The sequence below is a fragment of the Xiphophorus hellerii genome, unplaced genomic scaffold, assembly GCF_003331165.1.
Source record: "Xiphophorus hellerii strain 12219 unplaced genomic scaffold, Xiphophorus_hellerii-4.1 PGA_scaffold_74__1_contigs__length_124999, whole genome shotgun sequence".
NCBI classification, from domain to species: Eukaryota; Metazoa; Chordata; class Actinopteri; order Cyprinodontiformes; family Poeciliidae; genus Xiphophorus; species Xiphophorus hellerii.
The window spans coordinates 33878-45949 of NW_022587649.1; the positions used below are offsets into that span (position 1 = coordinate 33878).

At 42.6% G+C, this 12072-nt stretch overlaps 1 protein-coding gene across 1 annotated transcript; it reads right to left on the bottom strand.

The window, feature by feature from the left end:
* Positions 1-5252: 5252 nt before the first annotated feature.
* Positions 5253-10464, bottom strand: LOC116716610 (uncharacterized). The gene is made up of 3 exons (XM_032557432.1): positions 10035-10464; positions 9874-9936; positions 5253-9611 (listed from the first exon to the last, which is right to left on the bottom strand). The coding sequence occupies exon 3, from the start codon at positions 8838-8840 to the stop codon at positions 7071-7073; it is 1770 nt and encodes a 589-aa protein (XP_032413323.1). The 5' UTR covers positions 8841-9611; positions 9874-9936; positions 10035-10464; the 3' UTR covers positions 5253-7070.
* Positions 10465-12072: the final 1608 nt, after the last annotated feature.

A 12072-nucleotide genomic window follows, 5' to 3' on the forward strand; every position in this document is an offset into this window, starting at 1 on the left:
GATATTGCTCGGACACCGGGCTCTCCCTGGATTACAATCCCAGTATCTACGACAGGGCGACGGCGCAGAGATGTAAACAAAAGAGGGGGTGTCGCAGCGGCGTGTTAGCGAGGCTCAGGAAACAGCCACACAAACCACCGCTACCAAGCATCTTTCTCTCCAACGTGAGGTCTCTCGCTAACAAACTGGACGAATGGAAGCTGTGGATTGTAACTGACAACCTCATCCGGGAATGCTGCATTCTGTTGATCACGGAGACGTGGTTAAATCCAACCATACCGGACCCGGAGATCGAGCTAGCAGGCTACACAGCACACCGACAGGACCGATCAGCAGCTCCGGTCAGAAAAGAGGAGGTGGACTATGTGTTTATGTAAATAACAGCTGGTGTACGAACTCCACAGTAGTTGTTAGCCACTGTTCTCCCGGCGTGGAGTTCATCACAATTAAACGCAGGCCCCGATACCGCCATTCTACTCACTGCGGTTTACATAGCACCGGATGCTAACGCTAGCTCGGCCGTGGGACTCCTGCATGATACTATCAGCAACAACCAGAACAAGTTCACATCGTCTCTGGGGACTTTAATCATGCTGATCTGAAATCAGTCCTCCCCAAATCCCATCAACACGTAAAGTGCACAACCAGGGGTGATAAAACTCTGGACAAGCTGGACACAAACATCATACAAGCATACAGGGCTAAACCCTTAGCACACCTTGGCCAGTCTGATCACGTGTCCCTGCTACTGATCCCTGCTTATGTAACACAGATGAGAAGGGTATTTTATATATTAGATGAATGGGCCAATAGGTTCGACTATCGGAGCATAGTAGGGTGTTTAAATGACACACAAAGGCAGTTAAATGAATTTAAAAAACAACTGGCTTTAGTGACATAAACCATGAAATTAACAAACAGTTATACAAGACACACAAGTATGAAAATACAAAAAAAATAATACAATTACTTGGCCAAGTGCTAGTCTCAGTTTTGAATCTTTTGGGTGCACCCTGGTAATCTGAATTCTAAATCGTAATAGGCAACAGATCAATCAATTCCAGTTCCAATTAGGTTCAGCTCAACACCATTCACATGAGGAGAATTTCCTACACAGCAGTTTGTTACAAAGTACCAAATAAAAACCAGTCCAAAAGGTGAGATCAGAAATTCCAGAATTAAACAATAAAAAGAAAAATGTCAGTCCGTGGTCTCACTTATAACCAACTGTGTGTGAAGATATGAGTGGTACCAGTCTACCACACCGCGGGGTGCAGCAGGACTCCAAATGGAAAAGAAGGAATCCAGGAATCCAGTTCTTTCTAAGTCCAGGTGGGAAGGCTCGCCATCAAAGTCACAGGAGGAATCCACCTCAGGAACAATCCAACATAAACAAAAAAAACCTGACCTGTCAACAGACAGGACCAGCAGAATCATAGGATTTTATTAAGCTGTTCTAGCTTTTTAATCCTTAAATCATGTTTCTGTATATTTGACATCAATTACTGTAAATTACAAAAGCATTTCTTCAAACAATATTAAACATTACATTTTATCCAAAATCAGTAAAAGTTTACATTTTAATAATCAAATAGTTCAAATAAACAATATTATTCAACAAAAATGTGATAAACAGAACAAAAACTCAAATGAAAGGCACAGAATATGCTCACCGATCTCAATGCGACACGTTAGGGACAACAATATGGTGGCTCTCAGTCCGGACCCGTGAGGCACTAGATAGTGTAATAAGGCATATTTTCCATGCTTTAGCCTTGATAATATGAGCTATCATTGTGAACAAAGTAAGAATATAACGTAAATTAGGTTTTACCTTCAGCTGAACGGAGAACAAGATGAACTTAAACCGTTAACCTAGTAGCCGTTAGAGCTAAACCAGTAGCCGTTAGAGCTAAACCAGTAGCCGTTGGCCGTTAGAGCTAACGAGTCAGCTCTAACGGTGTTCAGCAGAAAAAGTGAACTTGTCTTTCCTTTTCTTTTTTTTTCCACTTCACGCGTCCAGCTTAGAAGTCGGATGATCTGGGAAAGCGTTTGTTTAGAGTTGTATAACTGTTTTAAAACAGAGACTCTCACGCTGCCCAGCTTAATCGTTTCGGATCTCTCTCGCTTACACACTCAATGCTGTGGAAGGGCGGGTCCTGCAGCGGCAGTCCGAATTCTGATTGGTTTAAACTCACTGGAAACTAAACTTCCTATTGGCTAGGTAGACCACCTAGCTTCCCTAACCTCCGTTTCTTAAAGAGGCATCCCCATTTTATGTGGGTTACACCCTCCCCTCTGAAGGGTATGCCCGTCCCTGGGCATCTGCAATGTGACACTGTGTCACACGGCTTGCACATGCCTGACGGAATTATGGGGTACATTCTCAAAACCATTCAGGGAGCTAGTCAATGCCTCACTAAGACCCTGGAAAAGAGAATTCACCACCATTATCAGCGGATTTCCAAGTTTTACATATTCTAATCTATTAGGCTTTGTGTGCACTCTTTGAGAGCGACGGAGGGATGTTTCACCATCTTGAAGTCCATCAGTCTGAAACTTTAAGGGTTCAGGCTGGGCAGTTGCATCACAACACCCATCATCACATGCTGCATCTGAGCTTATTTCATTATCTGGAGGAGTTTCCTCAGACTGCTGTAAATCCAAACACTGGGGGGATCTGTTAACTGAGTTCAGTTCAGGTGAAACTTCTGTTTGTTCAGGTGAGTTGTCATGTTCGGGTGAGTTGACACTTTCAGGTGAGTTGGCACTTTCAGGTGAGTTGACACTTTCAGGTGAGTTGACACTTGATGCACCGTGAATATCTCCAGTACTTCCATCTCCTACAAGGGACTGAGTTGCTGGAGCATCAGGTGAGAGGGAAACTACAGACTCCTCTGTTTTTGCTGCTTTCTGGGCTGCACAAGGAGGCTCACTCGACTTGTGAGTTTCAGGCACTACAACATTTGTATCAGGTTTTGATATAATACGAGGGAAGAATGTCCAATCGGGTACATCATCCAAATCTGAGATGATCTCCTCTTCACTCTCGACGACTGGACATTGTCTTGTTCTGGGTCTCTTGTTTGGACGAGGTTTGACTGTTTCAGGTTCTGCAGCTGCTGACAGGAATCCACATGGCAGAAGCAAGTCTCTGTGCAGAGTCCGCACTGGTCCATCTTTACTTTCAGGTTTGACAGTATAAACTGGCATTTCTCCAGCTCGCTTGAGGACAATATAAACATCCTCCTCCCACTTGTCTGCCAACTTATGTTTTCCACGCAGCTTCACATTTCGTACAAGAACTCTGTCTCCTGTCTGCAAGGTTGATTCAATCACTCGCCGGTCAAATCTGGCTTTATTGCGACTTGCATTCTTTGCTGCATTATTAGTAGCAATACGGTAACTTTCTTCCAACCGAGATTTTAGATTGCCAACATACTGGGAATGAGTCTGCTTACTAGCACTGGTGGGCAATCTGAAGATCAAGTCAATGGGCAGTCTGGGTTGTCTCCCGAACATTAATTCGTACGGGGAGAATCCAGTCACGTCACTCTTTGTACAATTATAAGCATGTACCAGAGGTTTGACAAAGTCTTTCCACCGGAGTTTATCTGACTTATCAAGTGTTCCAAGCATCTGAAGAAGAGTGCGATTGAATCTTTCAACCGGATTCCCCCTGGGATGGTAAGGGGTTGTGCGCACTTTCCTCATGCCAATAAGTTCACAGAGTTCTTTAATGGTTTTTGATTCGAAATCAGCACCCTGATCACTAAGGAGCTTTTCAGGAAAACCATAGTGAACAATGAAGTTTTCCCAGAGGCACTTTGCTACGGTCTGTGCTCGCTGGTTTGGAGTTGGCATAGCCACTGCATATTTTGTAAAATGATCAGTTATTACAAGAACATCTTTTGTGTTTGAGCAGTCTGGCTCTATTGACAAAAAGTCAATGCACACCAGTTCAAGGGGTCGGCAGGTCTTAATGTTCATTAGTGGAGCGGCTTTCTCTGGATGTGTTTTTCGGCGAATACATCGCTCGCAGGCTTTAACCGTTTTCTCTATGGTCATGTACATTTTTGGCCAATAAAATCTGGTTCTTGCCAAATCTACTGTTCGTTCGACTCCAAGATGGCCCATATCATGATGAAGACTCCTGAGTGCTGTAGCTCTTAGCTCCTCAGGAAGCACAAGCTGATATGAAATGTTTGGACCATCCTGTCGCTTACGATAGAGCACTCCATTCTGCATCTCCAACCGAGACAACTCTCTGAGTAACAAGGGTAGTTCTGGTAACTCCAGCTTAAGGCTGGGACATGGAGTTTCACCAGTCTCCAAAAGTACAATGACTGCATTGATAGCAGGATCTAAGGTTTGTTTTTGCCTCAACTCTTCTTCTGAAAATGAATGGACAAGAGGGGACCCATCTACTTGCTCCTGCAGGAAGCAGTCGGGAATTGCTGAGGACTGGTGAGTAAGGGATTCAACCAAAGTCAATCCAGGAGTGGTAGCTTGAACATCAGGTACTGATGAAGTGACCAGATGACGTTCACAAATAGCCTTGATCACCTCCTGGGAAACAGTTTCTGGATTTTGAAGGTTACTCAGATGGTACAGTGTGAACTGCCGGATTCTCTCGCTTTCCTTCTTGGATGCATAATCATCCTTTGGTGGATCGTGAGGTCGGCGAGAGAGTGCGTCGGCATCTAGATTTTGCTTACCCGATCTGTACTGAAGACTGAATGAGTAAGTAGAAAGACTGGACAACCACCTGTACCCCGTCGCATCAAGCTTTGCGGAGGTTAAAATATATGTAAGTGGGTTGCTGTCAGTCACTACTGTGAAATCTGTACCATAAAGGTAATCGGAAAATTTTTCTGTGACTGCCCACTTAAGGGCCAAGAACTCAAGCTTATGAGCTGGGTACTTTCTCTCACTCTTGGAAAGTCCTCGACTTGCAAAAGCTATGACTCGAGATTGACCATCTTGAACCTGATATAATGCAGCCCCAAGGCCAACAGTGCTGGCATCTGTATGTAGGACATACGGAAGTTGGGGGTCTGCAAATCCCAAGACTGGAGCTGATGATAGCCTTCTTATTATATCATCAAAGGCTCCCTGACATTGGGATGTCCACCGCTGACCAAAGGACTCCTTTGGGTCGCGATACTCTGAACCTGCATTTACCTTCTGTCTCTTGTTCAACTTTCTGAGTGGTGGATAACCGGAAGTTAATTCATTAAGGGGCTTTACAATAGTAGAGTACCCCTGAATGAACCGTCGGTAGTATCCAGCAAATCCTAAAAAGGATTGAAGCTCTTTAAGATTTGTGGGGATTGGCCAGGTCTTTAAGGCCTGAACTTTCTCTGGGTCGGTTTCAACACCTCTCTCAGAAACAATGTGACCAAGGTATTTCACTGATGTTTGAAAGAATTTGCACTTCTCTGGTGCCAGTTTCAAACCATATGTCATCAATCGTCCAAGAACACGCTGCAAGCGTTGTTCATGTTCTTCCAGGGACGATGAGAAAATAATCAGGTCGTCAATGAACACTAAAACTTCTTTTAGGTTCATATCGCCAACACACTTTTCCATCAGTCTTTGGAAGGTTGAAGGCGCATTTGTTATTCCTTGGGGCATCCTGTTAAATTCCCAGAATCCAACTGGACACACAAATGCAGTCTTATGCTTGTCTGCTTCTTCCATTTCGACCTGATAGTAGCCTGACTTGAGGTCTAAAACGGAGAACCACTTAGAACCAGCAAGTGCAGTGAAAGCATCTTCCAGTTTTGGAAGAGCGTAGGCGTCTTTAATGGTCTGCATATTCAGCTTTCTGTAATCCACACACAGACGAACAGAACCATTCTTTTTGCGAACCACAACGATTGGGGAAGCGAATGGGGATTCAGATTCCCGTATGACTCCAGAATCAAGGAGTTCCTGTAGATGTTGTCTCACAGCATCCACATCGTTGGGGTGTATCGGACGTGCTCTTTGCTTAAAAGGCGTCTCATCACTGAGCTTTATTCTGTGTTTCACCTTATCAGTATGGCCAAAATCCAGGTCATTCTGAGAGAAAACGTTTGGCATGGTGTTTAACATTTTTGTTATTCGCCCTTTCCATTCAGTGGATAAAGGTGAATCTCCAAAATCAAAGCTCAGTTCTGGGGAAGACTCCGCTTGAAATTGAGAACAGTCTGGTTCATTGACAGTGTGTTCTTTGTGTAACACCTGTACTATAGCATTAACATCTGCCACAATAGTTTTGGGGGGAATGACTATGTCATGATTGGTGTCATTTCTTAGTACGACAGGAATATGACATGAGCGTTTGCTTGGTAAAGTTACTGCAATCGCTGAAACGAGTAAGCCATTCGGTAGAGAAGAAGCTGATGGTTGCTCAAGAATGACATCTCTTTGAATGTTCAAATGATCAACATGAACAAAAGCTTCAACAACAGCGGTCTGCCTTGCAGGGACAACTCTAGGCAACTTGCCCGTTAGTTTTGCACAACCAAGGCTGCTGTAGTTAAGCTCCCTTTGTCGTATCTCAAGTATTTTGAGAACAGCCTGATATCCATTCATCAAAGGCTGAAAAGATGAACGTTTCTGGTAATCAGCATAAAGAACGTCAAGTGTGTTTGTGCCTATAAGCACCTGTTCATGGGCTGCAGAGCGGAGGTGAGGAATAACCAAGGCCAAAGTGTTAATTTTAATATCAGAGCCAACAAACTCTTTTGGAAAGGTGATGGTAAGCTCAACATATCCTAAATAGGGAACAAACTGGCCATTAGCACTCTCCACTTCAAGCAAATCATTTAAAGAATGAATGGTCAGATCAGAAAGGTGTTCTTCATAAAAGGACAGGGGCACAGTTGTGACTTGTGAACCTGTGTCCAGGAGACAGTTTGTGTCTTTCCCTACAATGTATACTTGAGCTGTGGTTTTAGTTCCCACAAGGCCATGTGGTAATTTTGACCCTTCTACCTCAACACTCTTGACAACAGATTTCATGGTTTTGGGACTGGAGTTTTGTAACTTTGCTCCCATACGTCCCTCTATGGGAGCCGACACTAGTTTAAATGTGTCTCACTTTGAGAAGCATTAGAGGCTTCCCAAGCAGCCTGCTTTTCTTTTAGCTGTTTTTTCTTAGCTGCTACTAGGGAAGGATTTGGTGCTTTATCACAAACTGAAACAACATGGCCATCCTCTCCACATTGGAAACAGTACCAGGGACGTGGTCTGCCATTTGCTTTAAATGTGGAGGGATGCTGATGGGCTGTTTTTGGTTTCACCACATGGGCTTCATGTGTGACACTTAGAGGAACAGACTTTGCTTTTTGTTCCTTAGGTTGTTTTGGCTTTTGGCCTGCGGACACCATGCTCTTCACCTGAACGCTGAGGTCAGCAATTTGTTGCTTGAGCATCTCAAAATCGGTTTTATTTATCAAATCAACTGTGTCATGTGCAATATGTACTTGTGACATGGCACGCTGCCTGCTGGGGTTATGGCCAGACTTAGCATGGCCAAAATGCTGTCGCATGCGAGTCATTTTTGCAGCCTGTTTATCTTCTTCTGTCCTAAGAAGGAGCAACAGTTCTGCAAAGGTAGGTGGTTTTTCTTTCTTTTGTTCCAACTGAAGATCGACTATTAAAGCGTTTTCCCAACAACCTCTACAGAACTGCTTTAAAAGCTGTTGGTCAAACTCATGAGCGGACACACCACCACGTCTCATTGTTTTGCTTAGAGCAGTGTGCAGTCTCTGCAGGAAAACAGAAGGTAGCTCTCCATCATTCTGGAACGTGCTCATGAACCTAGCATAAAGCTCGTCACCATCTTCAACTGTACCGTAAGCGGAGTCAAGCAACTTGAGATAAGTTGAGGGACTAGACTGTGGGCTCAAATGTTTGATCATTTCAGAAGCAGGAGGAAGAAGACTGTCTAATATACGATGTGTGCAATGCAAGTCTGACACAGATGGGTCTCTGACAAGAATTTCAACACTTGCACGCCATGTATCATAATCTGCTTCATGGCTTGGACGTGGACTCTTGCCTGAAAAAGCTCTGAGTCTACTGGGTGAAGCAAACTGGGGTGAGTTATCATTGCTGCGCACCACATGCTCAACCACCACTCGCTGAACTGCAGGTGGGTTAACATCGATTAGGGGCATAGCAGTGGATGCAGATGAAACAGAAAAAGTCTGTGGGGGGTTGAGATCAATCAGGTTTTTACTGGAAATGGAAGGGGTATGAGGCTCACTTGGATCACTTGCCGGTGTCAAAATCGTGGATTTGGTAGGCGTCACTGGTTGAGGGTTTTCAGAAGATGAAACATCTCTTTGGCTAGTTGAGTCTTTTCGTGGGGTTGGACTCTGTGAAGCTGAGGATTCTGGATCAGTCTCAGGTGATTGGACAAAAATACTTTCTGCAGATGAAACCAGATTTTTAAGTTCCTCCTTCAACATTTCCCCTAATGAATTTCCACTCAGCCTGGCAATTTCAGAGAGCTGTTCCATGTACATCTTAGTAGCTTTGCTTCTGGCGTCTAATGTGTAGACACTTCCTAAAGCCTTTAACTCATACACAATGCCTGCTTGAGTCGTGCTTGGAAGCTGAAGAGGCAACAATGGCTCTAATGTCTGCATGGCAGTCTCATGTGAAAACTCAATAATCATGTTTTTATGGAAATCTGACTTAGGATCATCTAAGCGAATGTAACGATTAATGGACCCATACTTCTGGAGAAAGGTGGACACTTCCTCATCTGTCTCTGACCCTGTTAAACCACTAACAACCACAGAATGGGAAATTTGTACGGACTCCCGGAGTACCACATCCATTTTTCTTTTCAGAAAAAGTACTTGGGACGTTCAAACAACAGGGATAAGATGTCTGACACTTAAACACACACTCTAGCTCCTGGCTGGCTCGCCAAAGCTTCCTCTGTAACACAGATGAGAAGGGTATTTTATATATTAGATGAATGGGCCAATAGGTTCGACTATCGGAGCATAGTGGGGTGTTTAAATGACACATAAAGGCAGTTAAATGAATTTAAAAAAAACAACTGGCTTTAGTGACATAAACCATGAAATTAACAAACAGTTATACAAGACACACAATTATGAAAATAAAATTACACACAATAAAATACAAAAAAATAATACAAATACTTGGCCAAGTGCTAGTTCTCAGTTTTGAATCTTTTGGGTGCACCCTGGTAATCTGAATTCTAAATCGTAATAGGCAACAGATCAATCAATTCCAGTTCCAATTAGGTTCAGCTCAACACCATTCACATGAGGAGAATTTCCTACACAGCAGTTTGTTACGAAGTACCAAATAAAAACCAGTCCAAAAGGTGAGATCAGAAATTCCAGGATTAAACAATAAAAAGAAAAATGTCAGTCAGGGGTCTCATTCATAACCAACTGTGTGTGAAGATGTGAGTGGTACCAGCCTACCACACCGCGGGGTGCAGCAGGACTCCAAACGGAAAAGAAGGAATCCAGGAATCCAGTTCTTTCTAAGTCCAGGTGGGAAGGCTCGCCATCAAAGTCACAGGAGGAATCCACCTCAGGAACAATCCAGCATAAACAAAAAAACCTGACCTGTCAACAGACAGGACCAGCAGAATCATAGGATTTTATTAAGCTGTTCTAGCTTTAATCCTTAAATCATGTTTCTGTATATTTGACATCAATTACTGTAAATTACAAAAGCATTTCTTCAAACAATATTAAACATTACATTTTATCCAAAATCAGTAAAAGTTTACATTTTAATAATCAAATAGTTCAGATAAACAATATTATTCAACAAAATGTGATAAACAGAACAAAAACCCAAATGAAAGGCACAGAATATGCTCACCGATCTCAATGCGACACGTTAGGGACAACAATATGGTGGCTCTCAGTCCGGACCCGTGAGGCACTAGATAGTGTAATAAGGCATATTTTCCATGCTTTAGCCTTGATAATATGAGCTATCATTGTGAACAAAGTAAGAATATAACGTAAATTAGGTTTTACCTTCAGCTGAACGGAGAACAAGATGAACTTAAAACGTTAGCCTAGTAGCCGTTAGAGCTAAACCAGTAGCCGTTGGCCGTTAGAGCTAACGAGTCAGCTCTAACGGTGTTCAGCAGAAAAAGTGAACTTGTCTTTCCTTTTCTTTTTTTTTTCACTTCACGCGTCCAGCTTAGAAGTCGGATGATCTGGGAAAGCGTTTGTTTAGAGTTGTATAACTGTTTTAAAACAGAGACTCTCACGCTGCCCAGCTTAATCGTTTCCGGATCTCTCTCGCTTACACACTCAGTGCTGCGGAAGGGCGGGTCCTGCAGCGGCAGTCCGAATTCTGATTGGTTTAAACTCACTGGAAACTAAACTTCCTATTGGCTAGGTAGACCACCTAGCTTCCCTAACCTCCGTTTCTTAAAGAGGCATCCCCATTTTATGTGGGTTACACAGACACACATCAACACAAGCAAATTAACAAGAGCAACAGGAAAGCAGCTTTTTGTCCTCATATCCCCTCTGAACTTCTCTTTACTCATGCTTGATTTAGCGCACAAAGGGCATTGAAAAGCACATGAAGCAGAATGAAGAGTCAAGCCAACTTGCGGGCTGACATGACTTGTAAAAAGCATACTGCACCACACAGCATGACATTCAATGACTCACATTACTAGGCTTTCAGTTCTGTTTCTTTTTTTTCTTTACAGTGGCAGGTAAAACGTCTGAACCAAGAAAAAAAGGACAAACTAAGCTGTTACTCGAACCTGCATTATTAATTTACCTCACTTAGCAATAGCATTTGTTACAGTTGGCGACTCCCACCTCTCATAACTACCATTTGTTTTAATTTGAAGCTTCTCCCTAATGCTGACCCTTATGCTCATTTTTATTACAGTCATTATAGGAGTCAAACAGCCCTTACCTCATTTTAATGGCTTTCATAATCTGCCTTCTTTTTGAAGGGCACTGAGTGGGCATCTTTGCCAAGTCTCAATGCCAGGAAACTAAAGCAGAATATAATAAATGTGTGCTGAAGGACTGATCTTTCTAAACATGATGATGTGATGAAATAACAATGCATTCCTTTTTTCACCTTCAGCTGGATAGCAAGACCTTGAAGGAAGTGGGTGCTAAAATGCAAGATGATCTTGTCTCTAACATCACAGCAAACTGAAAAACAGAGATATAAATCTAAACAGCCTGAGCAATGCAGATCAAAAATTATCAAGAGTGTTTCAGCCCCAGGCAAGTATGGTACCTTACTGGACTAAATACCTCTCAAACAATTTAAAAATGTGATAAAACTGCACACAACATCACTGATTGTGAAGTAAATGTCTAAAATAACACAAGCCTACCTTGAAAGTTTACATACATCATGATGTGAGGAGCCTTTTTTTTTTTGAGTGACAGAGTCAGGTCACAGCTAGTGGGAAATAGCTTAAGTTCATCATTCAATAGATATTTTCACTTAGCCAGACATACACTTAATTACGACTCTGCTGTGAGAAAAAGTAAGCCTATTTTCACTAACATAGCAAGTCTTTTTTTTTCATTCTTAGTATATAGAATAAAATAGGCTGAAAATGCATGTACTGTTTGTCCTTTATTCCTCGTTGGACACAATTGTGCCTTCAGAACTGCCATAATTTCTTCTAGGCACAGATTTAACAAGGTGTCGGAAACCCTCCTCAGAGGTTTTGATTTACTTTGATATGATAGCACTAGACTCTACAGCCATGATGCAAATCCACCATTTTATCACATCTAAAATATTTTTGATTGAGATCATGTGACTGTGGAGCCTGATGAATAACTGTAAATACATTTTCATGTTCAAGACACCAATTCAAGATGATATGAGGTTTGTGACACTGTGTGCCATCCTAGAAGAGACGGGTAAACTGTGGTTATAAAAGGACGGACATGGCAAGCAACAAAACTCAGAAAGGCTGTGTGTGGTATTTAAATGATGCTAGTTGGTACTAATATTAATATTTCATACAAAGACCAAGAAAGTATCCCCCCACACCATTATACCACCAGCAGCAGC